Genomic DNA, 26,820 nt, shown 5'->3' with positions numbered 1-26,820 from the left:
CCGCCGCCGCCGCCGACGCCGCCGCCGTCGTGCCGCTGTTTGCCCCTGCTGGTCGTACCTGATCGTACCGACGAGAACACGACTTTCCATTCCAGCAACGTCGGTCGTGTTTTAACTGGCTCGTCGCGAATTAACAAGCTCTAAAATGGGTCGGAACGTCGACTGGGAGAAAGAAAGAGAGAGAGCCGCTACTGACGCACCACTCGACTCGCATTCCGCCAATTTCCCTCGCGAGCGTCTTTCCCGTGCTGAGCGTCTTTCGTGTTCCGCGAGAGTACATGGTACAGTGATCCGAGTGGATCTGGTTTTTTTTTTTTTTTTTCTTTCAGAAGGGTTTTCTAGAAGACTTCTCTTTTTTTTTATACGGACTGTTTATTATATAATAGTAATGAAAAATGTCAAACATTTTATCTTTTGATTTAAAAAGAATACAATTGTTACTGTTTACTGATATGTAACAAATATTAGTAATACGAGAATCTTATGAGACCGTGAAAACACAACGAAAAAAAGTAGGAATTAAAAACCCATAATGATCAAAGCTGGATCTTTGCTGCTTAAATAATTAAATATGAATTATATATATATATATATATATATACATATATACATATTTGTAGTTATTTTTGAACTGCGCGCCGAAATTCTATCAGACATACACAAAAACGCAGTACTGAAATAATATCACAATTAATTTCGATGCTCAATAGGCACCTATTAAAAAGATAGAAATTTGTAAATAAATTTATTATATTTATTACGAAAAATATTAGTTTGGCCTTTAATTCTTATTTCTTAAAAATATAAAGCATATTACCACTACATATATGAGGTAAATTTGAATATTTTGGCTAATTTTCAGCTACCATCGGTGAATATCATAGATACCAAACAAAAAAATCGTTTAAACACTCATACTCAAAATTTGCGTCACGTATACAGTGATATTTTAAATATACTTTATATTTTTTAAATTTAAAATTAAAAAATATATGGTTTTATGAATAAATCAAAATTATTAGAAAAAAAGGAGCATGAAAGCCAATATTGATTCTTTTAGCGAAAATAGTCTTCTATCATAATTTAATCATCTAATTAAAATACACAACTTAACGTATCAATTTCTATTATATTTTTTAATTATAGCGCAGTGATTATCGCGCAATTATTCGTTCTCATATTACCCGTAATTACAATTTTATTGTTTGAATTCTGAGAATTCATCAATTGGTAGATTTGATTAATTGTTGAAAAATTGCAAATCTCTCAATAATATATGTACGTCGAGATCAAAATACCTTCGCGTCGTACTTTTCTTTTTTCCCAATATTATGTTTTAAATTTCATGAGCAATTTGAAATACGTTTGTAAATCCAATCCGTAGAATAATGATCCAGTTTTGAAATCATTCAGACGTTCCTTTGATCCCCTTCTTTATATCTCTTTTTATTATATCCGATCCTACCGTCTCCACTTCTGGAAAAGTGCGGTTTCGAAACATTACTTTTCTGCGTGATATATAAAGTTTATAGTAGAATTTTTACAATATTCGATATCAAAGTGTCTTTCTTTGTATCGTATATTTTTCTCTCCCTAAATATTACATGCTTCAAATTTCATGAGCAATTTAAAATATATTTGTAAATCGAATCCTTGGAGTAATAATGACCCAGTTTTGAAATCGTTCGAACGAAAATTATTCCTTTCATCCGCTTTTTTTTTTTTTTACCTTTTTATCCCATTGTGGCTTCGCACTTCTGAAGATGCGGTTTTCAAAAATTACCTTTTTGCATGATAAGTAAAGTTCGTAGTGGAATTTTTACCATATTTTAAAGTATAGTTCTATTTCAGTGTCACGATTATCCCTTTGCTCCAATTACTCTAATTAACCCTGTGCGTATAATTATTCCATCGCGTCATTATTTATAAACTGTACAAGGTCTGAGAGATTCTATAAAAGACCTCTCTCTCCAACTTCAATACGTTCTTCTGCGTTTCAAGCACATTCCATTGAATGCGTAACCTTTTGTTTTATTCTTCTTACAGCTCTATAATCGTCGATAATCGAAGTACGGAATACGGTTATATAACGTGATTCTCACGTCGATTTCAAGAAACGTTTCTCGCAATCATTAGTAGCCAGGAGTCATGAATAATTCTACATCTCGAATTTCTCAAATGACATTGCCGCCCTGTATCCGTTGAATTTCTATCCGTTGTTAACTTTACCAATACTCTATCGCCCGTATATCTCGCTTGCAAAAAAAAAAGTGAAGTATTATTTTCTCGCGTTTCGCCGGACAAATGAGAGAAACGGCTGTAACAATTGCAACGGATAAATTGCGGAATATCCGTGTCAGCTTGTGAATTCCACATAAAGGATCCAGTACGCACGCTCCAATTAACTCAGTTTACGTACCGCTGTCACTTCAATTGGATTATATCATTCGGTAGAAAAAAAATATTATACTTGTACGTGCGGCACACGTACTGCGGTACCAGTACAATATACGAAACCGTAATGGACTACGAGATCGTTCAAATTCAATCGAGTCCAAACTCACGTGCTTGATAATAAATACTCGAAAACCGGATATGCTATAACTATCGCATACTGCAGCCACTGGAAATAAACTGGATCATAAAAATTGTAGCGACGATTGTACCGTTGCAAGTGTACGTTGAATGAAAAGTTAAAAAAATAAATGAAACACTCTGTACACGAGGACGAACGAAAATATTTGTGTGTAAATATCTTTGCATAAAGTATACTAAAAAAAAATATGTACGTGTATATACACACTTGAGTTCCGTGTTGTATCAATTATAACTGCAAAATGGAAAAGATTTAAATCCATTTTAAAAAGCAATTTATTTAATCCATTTCAGTCTCAAGTGACTCCTACGCACATTTCTGGCTTGAAACTTTGTAACTCAATTCGAATCAAAACTTTTGGACTGTAACTGATATTTACAAGTAGAAAGAGTTGCTCTCCAAAAATTTAGTCGATGATAGAATGTAATGTCTGGACAATAAATAAAAAGATTGAAAGTGAAACTCTAAAAAAAAAGTAAATGATCCCAATAATTTTACTGCTAAATGAACTAATAAATGGTTTCTTCTACCTTTTTTTAGGTAGAAATTATATCGATATAATTATTATTTGAGTTATCTATAACATATCGATTAAAAACTTTGGAGTTTCTATATTTATACAGATTTATAGTACGAGTTTTCGCTTTCTGAAATACTTTTACGCGATTATGTGAATTCTATTTCCTATTGCGCAATTTATCCTTAAAAATATTACGAATTAATTTGTAAATGTTGTATAATCAGGGAGATGAGTGTAAGCAGGATGAATTATACATTATATTATAAACATCTTTATTTTTGTAATTCTGGAATCAAGAATGACTCAAATGTCAGTATATAAAAGAACATTTTAGCTATGATAGAAACATATAAATATCTTTCCTGACTAATAATACACGCATACATGCACGCGCGCATATTTTACAGCGCTTTTATAAAATTTTTTACCCTTATGTGTATGACTAATAATTTTTTATTTTATGTTGTATTTTACGCACGATACAAATTGTAATTCTACTAGAAATCTCTGTTACTCAATAAGACTGTATTATATTTTCCACGACAAATTTTTCAAGTGACTTAATTAGCTGCAGAACAAAGAGATTCTCGCATCTTTCTATTCTGTAGCCATAGCCAATTAACAGGCGCGAAAAAAATTTGTCGTATGACAAATATAATATTAGTTTAGTCTGATTCTATTAATATATACTTTCATATCGTAAATTTTGCTACATGTTCACAAAAAGTTCGATTTCTTAAAAGTATATCTTTACAGTAGCGAAATGTTAAGAAGAAATTATCTTAACTTGTCACAACATGAAGACTCGTAAACGTATTTGATTTTCGTTAAAAAATTATAAAATTCTAATATAAGAAAATGATAATAATAGTATAGAAAAAGTATAATATCAATTATTAGAAATAAAACAAATATCTACAATAAAATATAATAATATCGAACAGAAATAATAATTATAAGAATCTATATATTTGCATATATAATGTTCATATTTGTCTACATAGACAAAACATTTCAATCAAATACGATAGAGATCTGTATATATAATTCTAATCCGCGTACTTCGCATAGCCGATTCGATCCTTTGGCCGCATATAAGGCTGAAATTATATATATATGAATTCGGATATGTGTGAAACTTATATAATTAATAATAAAAAAGATTAAGTTTAGGACAGATTTGAGTGAAATAACGTTACGGTTAATCTGGGAAATATTATAAATTTTTAACAAAATCTTTGACATTCAGCACTTTTACTAAATCCAGATTATTTTATTGTCTATAAAAAAAGACCTTTTATATATTTTTGAGTTAAAATTACAAACTTACTATTTTTTAATAGTTTAATATTATGCATATAATATTAAATATCTAAATTAAAAATTTTTTTACTTCAGTCTATTTCATTGTAAAATATAATATACATTTCTCAAATAATAATTTATTAAAAAAATATATTTATATATGCTATAAATTATCTTAATAACATTACGGTTTCATCCAAAGAAATGATAATAATAATAAAAAATTAGAATAAAATAAAACAGATTTAGAACATTCTATTTTCATATAAAATATTAGCTAGTAACTATTAAATTTAATGTAATGAATGTGTAAAAGCCATAGAAAAATTGAAAGTTATTACAACGTTATTAATATATATAATTAAATCGTATAGGGCTATAAATGACTAAAGAAAAATATGATTGCGCAATATAAAAATACATTGAACTAGTCAAATATGTAAACATACTTATTTGTTTTGCGAATAATGGCCACCAAGAAAATTTCATAAATCTTATGATAGAATTTAGTTGTATATACGCACACAAAAAATGTATATGCGCGCGTGCAATGTTTTTACACACAATCCCACAATAACAAGAAATTTTTCCTGTTGTGTTTTATAAATCATAAGAACAATATATGATATACTGTAATCCTCAATTATTTTTATGCATTACAACGCAAAATTCATTCTTTTGTTAAATAATTAAATCTATTGAAATATCTTATTATTTGCATACATGTTTGTTGTGTGTATATGTATAATATGTATTAGGTACACAGAAAGAATGTACCTAAAAAATGTAGTAAATTAAGAATAGAACTTAAACTTCAGCACTAAAAAAAAAAACAAAAAAACTTTTAACTAATGTACGAAACATGTTAGAAAATGCAGAATTAATAGTGTTACACATCAATAGTGTTACACTTATGCATATATGTGTACGTCATATTATAATTTACATGAAATCATACAAAACATATAGGCCCGTATTCATAATCGGTTCTTATTTTAAGATCGTCTTAAGTAATGCCTTAAGATGCTAATGCAGCTGTCTGATTGGTTCATGACACATCAAAATTGAACTTAAGACGGTATTGAATATAAGAACTGACTATGAATACCGGCCAATAATCTTCTTTATGAAACAGTTTATATTGAGCAAAATTATTTGTTTTTTAACGATGAGAGTATTATAAGGATATTATATTATATCCCTAAATTTTCTTAAATCTCTTGTTAACATTCTGCGTGAGTTAATCTATACATTTGATCGTCATAATGTAAACAAAGAGATGCGCAGAATAATGTGAAATATGTTGGTATAACATTCATTATACAGGGCAAAGATATAATTTAATAATTATAATTTTATAATTATAAAATTTATATAATGCCAATATAGATAAAGATTGCTTCATATCCACATATGTGTTACCAATGTCATAAAATACTTATTACATATATATATATATATGCCTTATAATTTAACAATTGTCACTGTAAAACTTTTGCATGCAGTGTATATGAGGAAATTTACAGTCTTCTTACTGTAGAGAACTAACAGTTTTATCAAAAAAGTAGTATACCTTCTACAAAATAATACACCTCCTTCTTCTAATAGGTTCTGGAGGCTCTAAAGCCGCTAATATTGCCTCATCGAAGACATTTTTAAGTCCTTTCTGAAATATTAAAAAAGACAATTGCAGCGAAAAAAATTGCTAATTGAAAAAGCAAATCTCAGATCTAATTGTGTAATATAATTACTAAATAGAAAAAAAAAAATAGATTACTGTCATACCTGTGTAAGAGCGCTACATTCAACATATTTTACAGCTTTTAATTCCTTAGCAAGTTTTTCTCCTTGTTCACTTGAAATAGCCTTTTGTTTATTTTTTGCTAGTTTTTCAATCGTGGCCGCATCATCTCGTAAATCAATTTGTGTACCGACCAATAAAAACGGCGTCTTTTGACAATGATGTGTTATTTCTGGCACCCACTACATAAAAATACACACAAAGATAATATAATACGTAAGGATAAATCATTTGGTATAATAACGATTAATTTCAATTATACCTTTTCTTTAACATTTTCAAATGATGATGGTGACACAACTGAGAAACATACAAGAAATACATCAGTTTGTGGATAACTTAATGGACGTAAACGATCATAGTCTTCCTGACCTAAAAAATATTCAAACACTTGAGTAAATTATTGCTAACATAATCTTTTCTACTTTATTTAATAATTTAATGTAGCACTACATATATTATATGTATTATATAACTTAAAACAATTTGACATTAACAATTGTACATCAATATCAATGATAATTACCAGCTGTATCAAACAATCCTAATGTATATGGTTCACCACCAATCATGACAGTGACTGCATAGTTGTCAAATACTGTCGGAACATATTCCGATGGAAATTTATTTGTGGTATAAGAGATTAATAAACAAGTCTTACCAACTGCTCCATCTCCAACTACTACACATTTTATTGTTTGCATTTTGAACTTTACCAAATGCTACCTATGGAAAATAAGAACAAAAATATATTTTACTGTTCTTTGAAAGCTCTTAAAATTATATACAATTATACAAATGATGTAATTAGTGAATTAACTGCAACTTATTTATGCATGTATTTATTTATGTATCGCTAATTCTTAATAAAAAATTGAATATTATATTTATAATAAAAGTTTATTAATTCGATCTTTGTCTCTTCCATGGAATAAAAATATATTAATTAATTTCTCTTTGGTTTCAATATCAAATTATTAATTAAGTACGATTGTATTCCATCGGGGGAAACAAATACATTATACTTCAAAGTTATATTCAAATTTATATTCACATATGGTTATGTTTATATGTTATGACATTAATGTGCATATAATCGCTCGAGACATATTGAGTATTATTGATATTTAGATTGAATATAAAATGCGAAAATATAATAAGATATATAAACAAAGTCGAACATCAAGTAGTAGTAGAACATTCTTTTATCAGAAAAAATTGAGTTGGATTTTTTTAAATCTGTGGTAACGTTCACACCACAGTATAAAAGAAATTACATCAATAAAAACTTGAACAATAGTCCAACAGACTTAACTATATATTGCAACAATATAGCATTGCAAACCTCTTTTATGTACGAGAATACTGGCGTAAGTTGCAGTTGCACTTATTACAATTGGCAAAGAATCAAAGTGCGGCAAATTAGTTTTGTTCCACCAATTCGAGAAATTCATTCGTGTATCCGATTATGAGATATACGAAGATTAGCGTAATCTACGCTTGGTTGACTTTAAAAATCTACTGTGACGAACGCAAGGGAAATAATTGGAGAGCTCCACGTGAAGTAGCACATCAGTACACTAGAGAAATATTGTTTTCAGAGTCGCCATTTTGATCATTATGTCAAATACGGTTCTCCGGCGAGAACTACGGTGGGAGTACTACGCGACGTACGTGAAGTCGTATTCCCCAGGATCTCCGTAAATTAATAAATGACGAGTATAATGCGGTTAAAGGTATTTACAGAATTTAAATTAAACACTCACGCGTAAAAACTGGGCGTCGACACTGGACTACGTTTTATCGTCACGGAATCTGCAGTTTCGTTAGATCGACATTGCATTAAAATGATAGCCGGACACTTCTGGTCTATTTACACGACACTGCTGAATCAGCTGGGATGCGTTCCTAAAATGTAACTACACTAACCGAACCTCTATCGTTCACGTGACGTGTGGACTATATAGAGTTTTGGATACTGTAATCACGTTTTGAAAAGCGTCTCAGGATGAAGGACGCATTCAGTGGACTCAACAGCACTCAACAGTTGAATTTCAGATCCAAAAGAATTTATTTGACTGTTGAATCTGCTGAACGAAGATGCATGAATACACCGATTAAACTGCTTTTTTTTTTTGCTGATTACAGTCAGCTGAGCTAGCAGACAGTGGCGCCAGTGTTCATGTTAGTGCAAGTTTCTTTCTTGAGTGTGCATAGTTTTCGGTACTTCAGGGAGGGTTTAACATCGTAAACAATCGCAAGAAACACTTGACAACACTTGTCAGTGGAATAATACAGTTAAATTATTGAAATAAACTGTTCTACACATTATTTATATAATGAATTAACAATTTTCTGAAAGTTGAAATTGAAGAAATCTAAAATGCCTTTACCAGCAGCATTAGCTGCACGTCTTGCGAAAAGGGGATTAATCACTGGATCCGAAAAGCATGGTATATTTATTTATAAATATGATTGAATAACTATATTGTTGTTGTACATTTTCTGTACATTAAATTAATTTCCTATCTTTTAATAAAAAGTATTCGCATGAACTTTAAAGATTATATCGTTACAGAATTTTTAATATTAGGTTATATTATTAATTTTGCAGAATCTGGAAAAAAAGAAGCGAAGAAGAAAGTGCACGAAGAAGTAATAGCTGAAGATTATGATAATACAAAAGAAGAAATTAACCAGATTGACATATCTCAAAAATTTATGGTAAATTAATTTCTATTTTGCACAATAAAATGTAAATTTAAATTATTAAAAAAACATTTTATTTAGGGTTATAATGGATGTCCTAATAAATACAATATTTATCATGAATGTACAAAAAAATGTAAGGAGTTATGGGGAATGGGACATGTGCAACCTTCGGATAAATATTTGAAACAACAAATGAGATTAGTTCAAAAATATCCATTGCCGGAAACTTGGAAAACTGTTTATGATCCCGGATCGTAAGTACTAATAATTTCTTAGTCTTCTGTGGATAAATTAATTTTTTCCAAGAATAGTGCTGATTTCTGTTTTTTGTAATTATTTAAATATTTTTTTATACATAATTTTTATTTATTTTTTGGAATAAGATTGAAATATTACACGTATCTAATATTTGTGATTAAAATTATTAATTTATTGTCTATTTATAGTGGACAGCATTACTATTGGGATTGGTCTTCTGATTTAGTATCTTGGTTACCACCTGGGCATCCTAAATGTCAAATATCACAACCTGCATCTCAATTACGTGAAGAATTGCATTTGAAAGCAGGAGACCAAGATGATAATTTGTCAAGTGATGACAGCACCAGTGATCAAGAACAAATGGAAGTTAGTAATTATATTTTTCTGATTAATTATTATAGATTTACAAGTTATCATTCAAGATTTACAACTAATATTATGATTATTTAGGTAGAAGAAAGTGAGCCTGTCAAGAAAGATAGAAAGATCGAAAATCGTCCAAGATATAAAGGGCCAGATAATAAAAGAATTTATAGATCTGATAGAACTGATGGTAAAGATGCTAAAGATCGTACTTTAGATCCTATGGATCCAGCATCCTACAGTGATATTCCTAGGTATGTGTTCTTATTCACAAAAGTATAAAAATTAACATGTGTATATCTCATAAAATTTTTATCTATATATAATTGCATCGTAGGGGAAAATGGTCAGACGGATTAGCTAAACATAATGAAGCTAAAACTGGTGCTGACACAACTGCTTCAGGTCCTCTTTATCAAATGAGACCATATCCCAGTCCAGGCGCAGTGCTTCGTTCTAATAGAGCTAATAAAACAGAATTGGAATCATCCAGTAAGCCGAAAGTTTCGTTTCCTGAAAAACCGGAATAAATAATACACTTTGTGATAATAATGACTTAATTTTATGTGATTATGTTAGTATATATTAATGATAATGTTGGTACATTAAAATATACTTAATAACAATTATTCCACATAAAAGTTCATTTTACTATTGTAAAATATACAGTAAATACTTTTAGCTAACGAGAACGTCATATTGTCTCATAATTATTTAATATTTTTTTACCAACGGGAATTTTTCTGTGTTTATGTGAAATTTCCAAATCAATTTGTACAAACTTTTCTCAATTGCAAATTTATGAAGGAATAATTCAACTTTTCTGATAAGGTTAATGTATTTACATTTATTATGTAAATGTTATAATAAGCAATAAAAAGACTAATATTTTAGAAACTATATCTAAAAAACATTTAAATATTTCATTAATCCTATTGTTAAAAAATATTTGTAAATTTGCAAATTTGTGCATGAGAATCTAATAGGCATATAATAGATAAATATGTTTTTCATAACGTGTGAGCGTGTGACTATCCTTGAGAATATTCTTATCAGAAATCATATCTTTACGACTATGTATATCGATAACTTCGGGATAAATTTCAAGATTGAAAAGTTTAAAGAATATAACTCTACTATATACTACTAATTAATATGAATAAAACGCTATAAAGTTTTCGATATCATTACCTTAGAGCCTTAGATAGAGTTGAAAAGAATCTTCACCATACTCCTTCATTCGTACTGTCGATTAAATGCAATTGCGGTTGTATACACAGATATACTTTAATCTTATCAGGTAATCTCGGAAAGAAAGCGTTTACGAAACAAAATTTTCGAATGAAAACTATAGGATTGTTAAACAAATAATGAAATTAATTTTTCAAAAAAATTGATTTTTTATGATCGTCATATAAAGATTATCCTTAGTTTTCAAAATGAAATTATATAATTTTTTCACGTAGTATATTTCTTCAAATTATTATGCACATAAAATTGAATTATTAAAAAATCAATAATTTTTACAAGACACATTTTATTTTAGCACATCAGGAAATATAAATTATCTCGAACACACATTTAATTATTTAATAGTCATATCTTAATAATAATAAGGTTAGACACAAGACCGTTTATTTGAGTATATCTAAATACAAAACGCCTTTTAATATTTTTATACATAAAATAAAAGAATATAATTTGTGTAAGTAAAATATATAGTTGCAGTGTGTGTGTGTGTGTGTGTTATGTAATTTTATCATATTGCAAATTACATAATTTTTCCTTCTTTTTCATGTGATTTTATCATATTAATTTTTTCAGAAAATTTTATCATTATTTGCCCTCTTCTATCACAACGGTACAGCTTACATAAAAAATTTATTTTCAAGAATGCTTTTTAAAATAATTGCCTGATAAGATGATTAAAATTAATCACTCAGTATATCGCATAAAATATTAAATACTAATGAAGTACTCCGGTATACTCGAGAAAATTATCATTCAAATAAATTATTGTCAAGCACGTTTTAATGTTCACATCCAGCTATATATTGTATAAAGAACTGGCTATGGATCGAAAGATAAAGAATGAAATTTATCACATTAACGATGTTAGTTATCGATGTTTGAATTACCGTATAAACATCATTAGCTATATTTATTACGATCTTAAGGAGGTTCTCCAGTCTTTTCACATAATATAAGGATCCCCCAGGTAACAAGCTGTTGTCATTTTGATGTCAGACATTTTAAATTATTGATGTTACCTATTTAAGATGTAATAATTATGATATACCGGATATCCGGGAAGTATCCCATATTGAGCATATCTATCTGCATAGCCGGTATTATTATTATTCGATTTGAAATTTTGTATTGAAAGTTCGCGTTATTTATATAGAATTCTATTCTTTCTAGCTGAACTTCTTACATAGTCTTTTTCTTTTTCTTTTCACATTACGAAGATAAAGAAAATTATTATTTTATTTTTCCTTTGTTTTCCTTTTTTTAAATATAATAGACAAATTCTATCGGATATCCACACATAGAAAATATTCAGTATCTGGGGATGAATAATTTTTCTACCGAATATTTGACCGGATATTGGATCTTTGATATCACATATTTTTCGGATATCCAATATTTAGTATCCAGCAATTTTACAATCCGATACATCTCTAGTAATAATAACGTGATTTTTTTTTATTAATTAATGATCAATTAATAAAGTCATTTATTTTTAACCATTCTACGACATATATATTTACAATATAATATACGTTATACTTACTAATATTATAAATAAACGACTAATCGGTAACGTACTGATAATATATGATTATTATATGACGTTACATTGCTATGACAAACTATGTCATTTTTACGACGTCGAATTCGTCAAGAATGACTAATTATGTCAAATAAACAATAGCTACCTGGGTTTGTAATTAATATTTATAAGCAATCCTAAATATTTTCAGATTTTTTTTTACTGTATAGGTTTTTTTAAATAATTTAATTGTTAACGAAATATAAAAACTTTGATATATAGATGTAAAATAGGGTTTATAAGAACATTTTGAAATTAAATAATAAAGTTTTATCTTATCAATTTCATGTAAGAGTATGTTCATCAATTCTCTTTAAATATGATGTCACATTATTAATGAAAACATCACAATATATCGTTTCCAGCAGAATTATTAATATTAAATTAAATTTAAATAATTACTATAGACAATTTTTTTTCTTCAATATTTTCTTTCTCAATATTATAAAGAAAATACTTTTAATAGAAAAAATTATAGTTTTATTGTTTAAATTTTATTTATTATTCATTTTTTAGAAGCTAGCAATGGCAATTTGCATATTCTTTGTTATGATAAGAAAAGTCGCATATAAGTCACGTGACTCCCCTCCACTATTTTAAGTTGGAGAACTTCTTTAAAATAATTGCTCAAAATTGTAAGAAAAAATTGTTTGCTATTAAATTGGTTAAGTAAATATTCGTTAAATATATTCGTTTTAATGAATGGGAAAATCTAACGCCGAAGATTTAGAGATAAACCGTACACTTTGTAAAGATCGATAATCGGCGCGTAAACTTTCATACGTGTCTTTATCTAATTTCGCTCCCCTCGACAGCCCAAGGAAGATAAAGCCCTCGGCGGAATGCCAGAGTAGGAAGGAGTGAGGGATCTCCTGATCAACAGAGAATTTATCATAAATGCCATTACCGTGGTACAGAGTGTTCAGACAGCAGTTTACCGTATTTCGTTCGTGTGATTCTGCATTGCACAAAAATTCCGTTGCGACAAACACACGTGGAAGGGCGATTCTACGAAACCGCGCGATATTTACACGAGGATGAGCAGTAGTATCGCATCGGCGGTAATCGTCGTTCTTGCGTTCGCGCTCGTTAATAGTGCCGCAGATCCGAGATACGCGAGACTAATCAACGGTGAGTTTACCAACATTCGACAGATTATCGATTGCCTATTGTTATCCATCGTTCCACTTTAATTGGCTCTTACAGTTATATAGGAGCAGTGCCAAATGGAGGGATTTAGTCTAGTATAATCTTTCTAGTTTTGCATTATCTGTCAATATACAATATCACACTTATATTTTGTTGTGGCTGATATTCTTACATATTAAGACGTGGCGAAACAAAGAAAAGGAAATTACAAAAAGAACGACAAAAGAAGAAGAATTTACATAAATCTCGTGGTGCAGTGATTGAAAAAGTGAAAAAGAAAATGAAGTCTCATGCTTTTATTGTGATTAAAAAATTAGGTGTAAATCGAAGTATAAAAAGAATCAGGTGTGACAGATTGTCGAATATGTTCGCAATTCGGTAATTAACGGAAACTTTTAAGTTTTTATTCTAATAACCGTTGCATTGTTACAGAGAGCGCTAATGAATAATAAATATTATCTAATAGACGCGCAACCTTTCTTGAGTCTACAGACAAACATTTCAAAAATATGCAATTTTACCAAAAAAATTTTTTTAATAAAAATCGCTATTATGTTGATGTATGTAATATACATCAACCTTTATACTATACAATTTTCATGTGAAATGTTTTTGATAAAATTGTATATTTTTTAAATATTCGTCTTTTAAGATTAAAAATGAATCACACTGTTCATATATATCTATATTTTTTCGCATAAAAATGTAACTTTAGTCTCTTTGTTCTTTTTCGAAGAATTCTGATGTAGTTTTGAACTAGTACAATAAAGTGAGACAAATTGTATCTGTTTCACTCTGACTTATTGCACTAATTGTAGTTTATAATTTGGGGCAACTTGGAATGGAAGAAGAACAGATCTTTTGAATTTGCTCTATAGAGAGAGAATCGCTTAAAGTGTTAAAAATAAAACAGAAAATCCAATTAAGTTATGTATCTTTGTGGAAAAAGAAGTATACACAGAATGATTCATTTTAACATTAACAAACGTAAATATTTAACAAATACTTAATTTTTTGTTATGATATCATTGTCAAATGTTATTATTATCGAATGACGAATACACGATAAGCATTTGCAACAATTACGCCTATAATTGTTGTAGATGCATATCGTGCATTCGTCATTCGATAATAATATCGTGATAATTCATGACAACTTCGTGACAATGAATTCGCGACAATTGTTCCAATTTTGTGACAATTAAAATTGTCGTGAAATTGTCACGAATTATTATGATTATTGCCAAATGACGAATGCATGGCGTATGACATTCGCAATAATTCCGCACGACGCATAATGGGCGAAAAAACTCTCTTTGTGAACATAATTCGACCGACGCTCTAATTCTTAATCCATTTCAATGTTTTTTTTTTAATGCTCGAAATTTAATGAGCTTTAAGCCTATTGTGCATAAATTTGGATTACGGTTCGAATTAAAAATGACCGATCCAATAAAGTGAGCGAAAAATACCGAATAAATTTACAATAAATCATGCATGTATTTACACAGAAATGTTATTATTGTTCGCGTATGTGTTGCATGGTCGAAAATAATGAATTTACAATTGGAATAAAGAAATGGCAAATGTAAAAATGAAGGAAAATTTAATAAATAACAGAATTTTTATGTGTCCAAAAGTATGGAAAATTTTTTTTATGCTATTACATCAAAAAACATGAATCTTTTTTTCAAAAAAACTTACTTTTGTTATATTATTTCATGATAAATGCATAAGTGCGTTACATGATAAAGCAATAGTTAAGCTCCTTTACCAAATGTCAAAATATCAGTCATGAAAGGGTTGTATTTTAAGATTTTATATATATATGTGTGTGTGTGTGTGTGTGTGTGTATAGAAAACCTTAAAAATATGTACATATACATATCCTTTATTTTCTGTTGTTTTTAATATGCACATAATAACAACATTTCTGCGTAAATACATGCATGATTATTACAAATTTTTTTTTCACTCACTTTATTGAATCGGCCATTTTTAATTTGGATCTAAATTTATACACAATAGGCTTAAAGCTCATTAAATTTCGAACATTAAAAAAAAATATTGCAATCAGTTAAGAATTAGGGCGTCGGTCGAATTTTGTCCACAAAGAAAACTTTTTCGCCCACTGTGCGGCTTAAACTGTATTTATAATAAACAACGTAAATTTCTTCGCGAGTATTTGCTAATCTGTCACAATTAATTAAGCGTAAATTTAGAGAAATAAAAATACTTCCATTTTTTAAATGTCAAGAAAATATCTCCAAAAGTGTGGGCAGTTTAAATTGTTGCGACAGTATATCGGCCCGACACAACAAAAACAGTTTTGTTTTAGAAAAAAGACTTAAAATGCGATACTTATTTTAAATAGCTCAGTGAAGAAAAATTATAGCCTAATAATTAAAACAAGTTTTAAAAAAATATTATATTCTGTGATACACAACAGAAAAAATTTGAAGAAAAAAATTTTATTCTTATACATGTTATCAATAAGTTAAAGTTTACTTTTTAATTTTCCAAAGTTTACTTTAAGTTGAAATTTCAAGTTTTAAGGTGCTTTTATGCTGATGCTTGATCAAGCGCTTGTTTATTTTTAGCGTTAAAACAGGTACCTCATCAAAATTAACACTTGATATTCATCAATTTTTATCACCTGTTTTAACGCTAAAAATGAGCGTCAAGCGTTAGCATGAAAAAGAATTTTAAAATGCTTTTTAAAATTCCTTCATTATTGTTATTATTTTTTGCAAAGACACGTAATTCTGAATTTATTCTTTTTCAGCGCTGACTAAAAATAGGGAAATAATTCCCTATTTTTTTTAGCAGTATATGTGTGTAATAAAATGGATAAACAAATTGTATCATATCAATAAGGAATTATAAATATAGATTTGTATAATACATTAATCTAATTTTTTTTGTTAATATCAAGATAACATTTGCCATCCGTTAATTTATTTAAATTATTTATTTTTTATGATTTTTTTACATGACTATCTACACTTCGTGTAAAAATAATTACCAAAATGATTAACTTTCAATTTTATCTCATCAATAAGGAAATGAGAGTATCAAGATAACTGATAAAAATTAAATATTTTACAAACATGTCATTTATTTATATTATTTATGAAATATATACTAATTTTTAAATTTAAATATTAAAATTTTTTTTAAATACATCTGAAATGCATTTTAAATTTGCATAAAATAGATAATATAATTTTATATATTTGCCTATATGAGCTGGTGAATCGTAAGAAATTAATTATTAGGTTGCATATCAATTGCGAGTATAGATTACGCATCACTGCTCTAATTTATTTATTGAAGAATACTTTTATTCAATCTGTAAGTGTTTACAGTCTTATCAGAGATTATAGTTTTAAGATGCATTTCGTATCGCGAGTTAATAGTAATTTTGATATTTCTTATTGTACTGTACTTGAATCACGTGCTACATTAAGATTTCTTTTGTTCAAGACAATTGCAAAGATAATACATATTATATGTTATCACATCAGAAAACGAAAAATACAAAGCGAAATATAAGAATGTTAAATACCAAATGTATATCTGCTGATACATTAATGAAGCTATATTTATTTTAAAACTGTCTTTGTACAATTACAGATACAGAAACGGAGATAAAATATTGTGTAACGTTGAAAATATAGAAAAACATTTTTAAGAAAAGATATAAAATTCGAAGAACATTTACGACAGGCAATTATGTTATTTTCTATCTCTAATTTGCAACAGAAATTTATCCTAAAGTGAACATACAAGTAATGTTTTTTATGTGAATTAAAACACATTTTAAAGGTGTTAAAATATCTACATTTTTCTAGAATTTTTGTATTATAAATTTTCTAACATAATCTAAAATTTTTTACTTCATAATTATTTCTCTCCGAAGAAAATTTATAAAATTTAAAGAAGTTATAAAGCTTCTTTTTAAAGAAATCTTCATAAATTTAAAATATGAAAATTTCTTAAAAATGTTATGGAGGACGTGTTATAAGAATTTATTTTCATCATTCAGGATGAACTTTTATGAAAAATTCGAAGTATACGCAGTTTTACAATTTATAAGAAAAGAATTTTAAAGCGATAATGAAAAATGTAATCTCCATTTTTTACAAACGTTGATTAATTATTACTTTACTTAATACGATCAGCCGGAGTTCTTGAATAGATACTTTGCTTGTTCGATTAGACGGAAATTCGCCTGCGACCTCGATCCTTAAAGGATTATCGGAGAATGGCCCAGTTTCGAACAACGTTCGCGAATGGACTCAGCTCTTGTTCGCGGAACAAGAAGACAACAAAGAGAACTGCTCGGAGCGTTCAATTAGGGAGTTTCCGGAGGTGTTCACGTACGAGCAGCGTCGTCACGGTGTGGTGGTGCTTCACTTACTCTTCGGTTTCTATTGCTTTATCCTAACAGCGTTCGTCTGCAACGACTACCTGTTACCGGCGCTTGACATCATATGTACGCAATTAAACATCAGCACTGATGTCGCCGGAGCGACTTTCCTCGCCACCGCGAGCTGCTTTCCTGAGTTATTTGTCAATGTCGTCGGCACCTTCCTGACCGAGTCCGATCTCGGTGTCGGTACCGTGATGGGCGGTGCGGTTTTCAACACCTTCGCGACACCGGCATGTGGCGCGTTATCGGCGATGCAAGTAAGTAATGCTTCAAGTAGAAGTACTCATACAGGGATTAGTGTGGAGCGGCGATGATAAAAACGCTGTTGAAGTCGCGGCTTTATGTAATGCGTACATTTGTTTAGGCAAAATGGTATACCCTGCTTATTTTATAGAAATTTAATACTGGAAAAATTTATAATACTGGTGATTAACTTTACTTTGAATATATCAAAAGCACTATTATAATGCTTATAAAAATGTTTGGATAATTGTCATTTGTCATATTTTTTTTTAAATCAATAGTGTTTTAAGCATTGTGTATCGGAAAGTCAATTTCTTCTGGGGAATAAAATCAAGTTTATAATATAATAACATAATATATAGCTCAAGGACATATTATACATAGACCAAGTATTTTATAGCTTGACGACGGAAGATAGTTTAACAGGGTCTGTGATTTCGTTAAGTCTCTTTCTATCTTCAAAGAAAGTAGAGAGAACTCAACGGTAAACTGACGGTCACTTAAACAATCGATTTCCAGCTTTATTCTTCCATCGCTAAAAAATTTGAGAATGTTTGATTTATGTATATATGTCGTTGGTGTAGCTAAATTATGTACCCGATCGTTTTTCGTACCCAGGACCAGGTACAGGTATGTATCGCAACACAGATTTTGCCATAACTCATAATGGATAGCTCATAAGAGAATCAATCAAACAAAAATCCTCTTTTTCGTGAAATGGAAGAAAAGAAAGGATTCTGATTGGTTGACTTCCTTATGCACTATACGTTATGCATTATGCAAAAGTCCGTGCTGCCGTCTTATCTTTGCCTATTTGCACCTGCCTATAATGCATAGGTACTGCTAAAATACCTAGGTACTGTATACTAAGTGTTGTAACATACCTAGGTACTTATATCTAAATATGTTACAATACTGATCGTATGTATCGAAAGTGGAACCTGGCAAGTCGCAACGCGGAAGCTGACAAGTTTAACCCTCAATAAGTGTAGTTATACTAATTATTAATAGTAAATCAGAATTCTTGATAATAACACCAATAATGCAGAAATACTTCATATAAGATACATAAGATGGTTTATATGTATATTATTTGAATCAAACACCTATACTAAATTGTTAAAATGAAAATATCGCATTAGAGAAAAGTTTCTGTTTAAAAGAGGTTTTTACAGACTAATTTGTGGTATGAACTCTGTCTATGATGTTAGCATTACTCTATAACATTATTTATATTATTTAACAGTTATTATCCTTTCGACAGAATATGCTATCGTCTCTGTCGATATATATTACATGATCTGAAATTTTGTTTGTCATAGTCTTTTAATTATCATCTATAGATTTTAAATCATAAATCACTTTACTTTATCTATTAGTTTTTTAAAACATTTTTTTTTACATGTCTTGCAAACTTTGTGCTTTCAAAGAAACGGATTAATTAAAGGAAAATGTAACTTTGTGAAATAAAACTGTAAATTTATATATATACAAAATGACTTATAATGCATTATTAAAAACTAAATTTGCTTTTTTGTTAATAATAATTATAATTATCTAATCATGATTATCTTTTGAGCTTTGATCATTTTGAAATATGACTTATTGGAATTAATTTTTTCCCTCTTTTATTAAGAAGTGTCATAATTTAATACGAAACAGCCAAATAGCTATTACACGAAGAAACAAAGGGGAGACGATATTAAACAAATTATATACACAGTGTTAGAAAATAATACAAGCAATGTTAAGTAACATCTTGCGTAATAACATCTCACGTAACATTATCGTCTCTTAACGCTCATGATTACTCCAATTGCAACTCATTGTTTACGACACTTAATTCGAAGTAAAAGTAATTGAAGTAAAAGTAGTCTGATTACACGTCTCGAAGAGATTACACGTTTCTTCTAATAAGTAGTGATTCTCAGAATTTGTATCTTCAGTTCATTAATCTAGACTGATCCAGACATAAGAAAATTACAGTAAACATGACAAATCGAAAGAAGATTTATTATATCATTAGATATATAATGTCACTTTAATTAATATAGAAAAAAGATTCTTATTTATCTTTGTGATGGATACTTTTATTTTAAGCAAGCAGAATACAACCGATAAAAGTGAAAATTAAATTAGCTATATCAATTTATAAGGACTTCCATCCTCCTTTTTTAATCATGACGATTATATAGGAATTACCTTCCCTATCTTAGATGATTGGCTTTGTTTATCTAACCAATTTTGTTGGCATATAAGATAACAATTCTATGAGAAATAATTGTGTAACACAATTCTCATGTATTACAATATCCTTCATCCGTTTTATGTTACGTTACTTCTTACCTAATATGCCATGATAATATCGCTCTATTCAACGCCATTTATATTGTATCATTAAGATTATTTTTACAATCACGTTTATCCCGTAAGAAGTGCATATCTCAAAGACAAAGAAATTCTTATCCATGAATATGAAGCACAAACTTTACTTTTATGACTGTTTATTTTAGAACTACAGACCGCGCCTCAATTAGAGATCTATGCGTTACCAAAAACTCTTTATTGAATTTTATTTTATTTTGTAGCTATATACCTTGTCAAGACAAATAATGAATATAGCATAAAATATATTTATAAAAATATTTAAAAAATTTAAATTTTATATGTCGAATAAATGTAGAATGCGTATTTTTAAAGCTTTTAAATATACTTTTAGAATTAATAACTATAATTATTTTCAAATGATGTGCAATATTTATGTATAATTTTTTATAATTTTGATAAATTGAGCTAATATTTTGTTATTACAAACCAATACGAACAAGTTTTTTTATTTCAAACTGTTTTAGATGTAAAAATATTCATCTCTCTTTTGCCATTATATTACAATATAATATAGAGGACTAAAAATTTGATGAAAGCCAATAAATGTCGGAAATAAGTGCTTATTTACGTGTTAGATCGCAAGCTATTAAAGATCTATTGTACATAAAACTATATATGTTAACTATGTAAAATTGCTGGTTTCGTAAATCAGTCTATTTCATGCTTATCGATATTTCTTTTTACATTAACAGAAATTTTTCCTAATATCATATTTGATAAAGATTAATTAATTTTCAATTGTTCAAATATAAATGTGCATGTGTGTGTGCACTTAACATTGCCTACTTTATGGTACAATATATATTTATGATACAATGCGAAAAACAATTTTCGTTTAATTAAAATGATTTTTATGTTCTTTAGCAGGCAATACCATTAGAATGGCGAATATTAACTCGAGATTGTGTAATTTATGTGATATCAGTCGTCGTTTTGGTTATCATAATGTGGGATGGCATAATCCAATTGTACGAAGCAATCATCCTTATGGTACTGCTCATCAGTTATTTGATGATATTATTTTGCAGCAAATATATTGTGCGCTGGTATAATAAGATCGTGCATCTGTACATCTACAGAACTCGCAGTACCAGTTTCACCAACGAAGAAAGTAAGTGCCATTACTAAATTCCTTAAACTATTTATCTTATTATGTAATTTTCATGTTTCACACGCTTTTCTAACAATCTATTTTCTAAAAACGAAGAAAACTGCATTAGCATTGATTAGCACCTCGTATAGATTGTGTATCTATATGTCATAATATGCTTTTTGAAATTTTGCGTTCTTTTTCTCTCGAATAGTATATTTCAATTGATATAACATATGAAATATTTTATAATTGTATGTTATGATCAGAGAGTAATTTTAAAGAACAATTATTAACCTTTCGAGTGAAATAATCTAGCTAGAATATTCGTCCTTTCCTACAATTTCCTTCATCCTAATACATACTTATAATACTTGTCGACAGGTGATGGAGTAATTCAGTATAATCGCATGTGTGTTCGTTTAAGACTCTGAGAGATACACCATTTATGTATGAATTTTGCATTTTATTATCCGACAGCGCCTAAAAGCAATGAAGAATCAATGCCTGATGGCCTCTACAGGCCGTATTTTCATGGCGAACTCGTGGTGGAGTACAGAAAAAGCATAGCGAGCCAGAAGCCTTCTATTATTGGCGTAGAGGCGCAGAATCCTATGGAAAAGATAGAGGAATATGTGGAACCAGGTATACCAATATACATATATAATTTTTGCTGCATACAACTCGAATGATTAGACTTAATTCAGACATTATGTAAGCAATCATCAAAATTGCTTGGTAAATGTCTAGTAAATGCTCGTTTTCAGATACCCCATTCGTATGGCCTACTGGCAGTAAATTAAACAAAATATGGTTCTACTTAGTTTGGCCATTAAAATTAATATTGTTCGTTACCATACCGGACTGCAGATATAAACGATGGAAAAAATGGTATCTGCTAACGTTCATTATGTGCGTCATATGGATTGCGGTGGCCTCTTACCTGACATCGTGGATGACGACTGTCCTCGGTGACACCATCGGGATTCCGGATTCTGTGATGGGTATCACGTTCCAATCTGCTGGTGGCAATATGCCAGAACTCGTCTCGATTGTTATACTTTCGAAACAAGGTAAACTATTTGTATAACACTCCAGTAAATTGCTCAAGTCATACAGCAAGTTATTAAGGAAATTCCGATTTTGTCCATTGAATTACCGATTTTTATTGCCACCAATGGTTACAAGCAACTTGAGATGGCAACAGTTTTCTCTTATAAACATGTATAAGGCAATGTGATAAGTTAGTAACTTTTAAAAGAAAATATTGAAAAATAAGTTGAATTTTATAGTAAAAAAATTTTTAAGTCATTTATTAAACCGCTCACGTAAATTGTAGCAATTTGTATAATATAAATATTTTACATTTTTAATTGACAACTAAGAAAACATGTGTTAAGCAAATAATTTTTTTTATTCAAAGGAGCTTGATTATCTAGGGTTAAAGTAATGAACGAATTCATAAACACAAAGTAACAGTAGCATTATACTAATATATATAATTTCCCACTTAATAATACAAATTGAGTTTTGGAGTTGTTTCGGAAAGTCTATACGGATTTTTCAGTAGATAAATAAGAAATCTAGAACTTCTACGAGAGAAGAATTATTAAATTATTTGAAAAATAGAAAAATATTGTGGAACAAAATGCATATATTTACAGATTAAAATTATTCTCTACTAAAAAAAAAGTTTTATTTGAAATTTACTTAAAAATTTGTACGAATTTTTTGGACGAATCAGTAATCTAACACATATACGCGTAACAGTTGAGTTATAATACATCGCTAGATAAAAATTAATCTACTATACATTGATTTAATGTTACTGTCACTTTGTGTTCTTAGCGGGAATTAATTGATCTGTAGGAGAAATATTTCAGATCTCAATTCTGTTTCTTCGCAGGTAATGGAGACATGGCTATGAGCAATACGTTAGGTGCGAATACACTCGATATTCTGCTGTGCCTTGGTCTACCGTGGATGATCAAAATTCTTATGGACCGAAAGGACATCACGATTATTTCGGGTGCTCTGCGTTTCAGTGTGCTCTCAATCGTCTTATGTGTAATCGCTTTTTATCTGGTGACCGCATTCTGCAAATATCGTTTGAATAAGAAAGTGGGTGTCATTTGCTTGATATTATATGCGATATTCTTAGTATTTGCGTTATCATTTGAATTGAATGTCTTCTTCCTGGTGAACTTACCTATGTGTTCCCCTTAAATCTACCATTCTATGTGATATGAGATGATATTGTTCTGTTCACGAGGACGATGTGGTTAAGCAAAAGATGCTTTTATTAATTTTTAAAATGTGTTCAGGAGACCAAAGTAATAAGACAACGAATGTTCTTAGTGTAAGATTAAAAGTGTTCTTTTCTATGGTTGTTATTTACAATTTTTTAATTGTAGAAAGCTTTTTAAATGTTTTCTTTGTGTTGATTTTTACGTTTTATTTATATTTTATTTCTACGAAATCAAACAAAACCTTTCAATATGAAACTATCAATTAAGATATCGTTTTATATTGAAATAAGTATAATTTGTAAATATAATAGTTTGTATAATAAAACTAGTTTATATTAAAGATAAAAAAGGAAAAATTAAAGAAGTTCATACTTCAATTTTCATTTTTTAATAATTGCCCTATATACTCAGTTTTAACTTTGAAAATTAATTGAGTATCGTCGTCGTTAATATAATACTTTAATATACTCATGCAATAATATTCGTCAGTTTCTAACAAGGAAAAATTTAATGTCCTAATATTCTGGTTGAGAGAAGAGGTTTTTACAACTTTTATTATAAAAATTATTATATGTATATATAATTTATACACTAGATGTTATATATAATACTGTAAATCATGAAAAGACGCAAAAATGTATTTGAAGTGCCTATTTTTGAGATGGGCCAATCAATGGCAATCTAACGAGAGTCCGTATCTTTTTGTATTGCTCAATTATTATTGCTAAAAGGTGAATTTGATTAATTTGTGTGTGTGTGTGTGTTTATGTGTACGTATTATTATAAAAAAAAGAAATGCAATGCTCGCGCGTACGCTGAAATACGTGACTCTGAAGAGAGGATTGCCGTTTGAAAAAGTTTATAAACGAGATGCAGATCTCGAGAATTATAAAGATTGCCCATCCCAAGCTTAATATTACTACAGTATAAATCGGCCTGAACCAGCCGTTTTATATTTACAAGCGGATGGCATGACATTTCCTCTTTTCCGCATTTTATGAGCACGAAATACAATTTTGGACCATCTTTTTCCCCTCCCATATTTTTTCTCCTTTTTTTTTCTTTATTAAAACGCTTTCCAATCATCGATAGTGACATATGCTCGCGCACACAGTGACAATGGATACACGCCAATTATCACAACAATGGTCCCTAGGATCACCGAAGACGCACTCAGCGATAATAGCGAGATGCCCATCGCAGCATTGGTCCCCTTGGTCATCCAGGATGTCGCTAGTGACCGTGATAGATATGCCCAATGACCATTATTAGGATATCCTCTTAGCAATGGGCATCAGCAGGATACTCCTTGGATAGGCATTCTGGTCACTTCATGCTCTTAAAACGTGGAAACGGTCGGACAGTAAAATATCATGACGACTTTATTTTATTCGGTATATTAGAAGGACTCTGCGCGTCGGAAAAATTTTATTTATTTATTTATTTACTTTGTCGATTCGGATATTGTTTGTTTCTATGGCGTCGCTGTACTCTCCCTTTCTCTTATCGTAATAATAAAGATACGACAGACTTGCCTATGCGGCGGTCAGCGAGATCTACGTTTACCTATTTACACGTAAATAGGCGGTAAGTAAAATAGGCGTTGAAGAGAGCGCAATAGGCCGCGGTGACATTGCGCATGTTTCTTCTATTATTCAATAAATCGCATTACGGTAAAAGTTAAGAGTGCGTAAAAATCGGTATTCTCGAAAGAATCATAAGAAATACGGTTCGCTTACATTATTACATCCTTGTCCCTTCGATCAACACTGACCGTTAACACACTCATCTTTCATGGATAATACTAATGAAATCAGTAATTGAATTCGTAAAAATTGAATCGATAAGGTATCGATCTAATTGGTAAGAATTATCCTTGTTGAAGCATAATGAGAAAGAAGTTTCGTTTATCTTAGGAAGCGAATAATTGAAACTGGTCTTTGGCAGTATCGCCTCGATCTTAATTCTGTCTTATCTGGATTATCATGAAGCCTATTTTTATCGCGATTATGTCCGTCCAAGAGATTTCAATCCAAACATATCTCATCGCAATGTTAATCTTTATTAAGATGCACATGAAATAAATATAACATAAAGTGACGATAAAAATACAAATATAGAAACTGCACCAATGTTAAAGTACGAATTCATTTTGCATTAAAATAATCATAATAATTGAGCACATACATGAAGCTATCGTAAGTAATTATTGTTAGGAGAAGAAGTACTATCGATTTTGACTTTAATGAATTCATTCAATCTGCAATATAATATAATATTATTATAATGTAAGCCACCTAACGACTGTAATAACGAAACAACACAAAGTAATATAATTGCAAATTAAAAACAATTTTGTAAACACATCCTTCCCGATCAGCAATATGAGGACGGATTTTAGCGGCTGTGAAGTCTAATACAGAGGTTTATCTTATAAAAGCTGATGGCATATTAAAATCATATTTATATGATTGGATGAACATTGCATTTTCATCTGCTTACCGTCGTATTATTTTATTCTTAAGCCTTGTATTCACAATGCTAGAAAATGACCCGAGACCTCTTTGACAATGAAATATAATAAATTACATATTTGAACAATTCGGACACATGATAAGTCAATTATCTTTCTCCGTCCAGATCTTGAACCGATTTCTAGTGTCGCAGAGATAAGGCTTTACATAGTGATGCCGATAGGCGGTCATCGATCTCTCGCTGTGTTCTCCGCACGTTTTTCAGGCACGCTTCAGGTACTAATGCCGTGTTTTCATTATCCCTGATAGCTCTCAATATTTCTTTCGGTCGCAGGCAACATACAACAATAGTTTCGTCACTGGTAACACGAGCAATTCTTGTACGCATTGTGCATAGGCAA

At 29.7% G+C, this 26,820-nt stretch overlaps 3 protein-coding genes across 3 annotated transcripts; 2 read left to right on the top strand and 1 right to left on the bottom strand.

Moving 5' to 3' along the window:
• Nucleotides 1-4,169: 4,169 nt before the first annotated feature.
• LOC108776911 (cdc42 homolog) lies at nt 4,170-8,041 on the bottom strand. The gene is made up of 6 exons (XM_018543660.1): nt 7,989-8,041; nt 6,749-6,948; nt 6,485-6,594; nt 6,207-6,404; nt 5,995-6,087; nt 4,170-4,216 (listed from the first exon to the last, which is right to left on the bottom strand). The coding sequence occupies exons 2-5, from the start codon at nt 6,924-6,926 to the stop codon at nt 5,998-6,000; spliced, it is 576 nt and encodes a 191-aa protein (XP_018399162.1). The 5' UTR covers nt 6,927-6,948; nt 7,989-8,041; the 3' UTR covers nt 4,170-4,216; nt 5,995-5,997.
• A 423-nt stretch (nt 8,042-8,464) lies between these two features.
• On the top strand, nt 8,465-10,091 carry PQBP1 (poly-glutamine tract binding protein 1). The gene is made up of 6 exons (XM_018543668.1): nt 8,465-8,675; nt 8,837-8,946; nt 9,013-9,188; nt 9,381-9,561; nt 9,646-9,812; nt 9,896-10,091. Exons 1-6 carry the CDS (start codon nt 8,606-8,608, stop codon nt 10,086-10,088), a joined length of 897 nt encoding a protein of 298 aa, XP_018399170.1. The 5' UTR covers nt 8,465-8,605; the 3' UTR covers nt 10,089-10,091.
• Nucleotides 10,092-13,428: 3,337 nt separating this feature from the next.
• On the top strand, nt 13,429-24,024 carry LOC108776921 (sodium/potassium/calcium exchanger 4). Its single transcript, XM_018543670.1, has 6 exons — nt 13,429-13,522; nt 17,763-18,232; nt 21,474-21,717; nt 22,177-22,341; nt 22,464-22,769; nt 23,603-24,024. The coding sequence occupies exons 1-6, from the start codon at nt 13,429-13,431 to the stop codon at nt 23,920-23,922; spliced, it is 1,599 nt and encodes a 532-aa protein (XP_018399172.1). The 3' UTR covers nt 23,923-24,024.
• The last annotated feature ends 2,796 nt before the right edge of the window (nt 24,025-26,820 follow it).

Source organism: Cyphomyrmex costatus, unplaced genomic scaffold (assembly GCF_001594065.2).
Source record: "Cyphomyrmex costatus isolate MS0001 unplaced genomic scaffold, Ccosl1.0 scaffold395, whole genome shotgun sequence".
NCBI lineage: Eukaryota > Metazoa > Arthropoda > Insecta > Hymenoptera > Formicidae > Cyphomyrmex > Cyphomyrmex costatus.
The sequence above is the reverse complement of the archived record's forward strand: the minus strand, read 5'-3'. Positions and strand labels throughout refer to the sequence as shown.

Excerpts from the sequence above, each read along its gene's own strand:
- LOC108776911 (XM_018543660.1), bottom strand. The coding sequence starts at position 6,926 with ATGCAAACAATAAAATGTGTAGTAGTTGGAGATGGAGCAGTTGGTAAG. Across the intron at positions 6,405-6,484 it reads TTGAAAATGTTAAAGAAAAG|TGGGTGCCAGAAATAACACA; the intron begins GTATAATTGAAA and ends ATTTTTATGTAG. Across the intron at positions 6,088-6,206 it reads AATGTAGCGCTCTTACACAG|AAAGGACTTAAAAATGTCTT; the intron begins GTATGACAGTAA and ends TTAATATTTCAG.
- PQBP1 (XM_018543668.1), top strand. The coding sequence starts at position 8,606 with ATGCCTTTACCAGCAGCATTAGCTGCACGTCTTGCGAAAAGGGGATTA. Across the intron at positions 8,947-9,012 it reads ACATATCTCAAAAATTTATG|GGTTATAATGGATGTCCTAA; the intron begins GTAAATTAATTT and ends CATTTTATTTAG. Across the intron at positions 9,813-9,895 it reads TCCTACAGTGATATTCCTAG|GGGAAAATGGTCAGACGGAT; the intron begins GTATGTGTTCTT and ends ATTGCATCGTAG.
- LOC108776921 (XM_018543670.1), top strand. The coding sequence starts at position 13,429 with ATGAGCAGTAGTATCGCATCGGCGGTAATCGTCGTTCTTGCGTTCGCG. Across the intron at positions 13,523-17,762 it reads ATACGCGAGACTAATCAACG|ACGGAAATTCGCCTGCGACC; the intron begins GTGAGTTTACCA and ends TTGTTCGATTAG. Across the intron at positions 22,342-22,463 it reads AGAGGAATATGTGGAACCAG|ATACCCCATTCGTATGGCCT; the intron begins GTATACCAATAT and ends GCTCGTTTTCAG.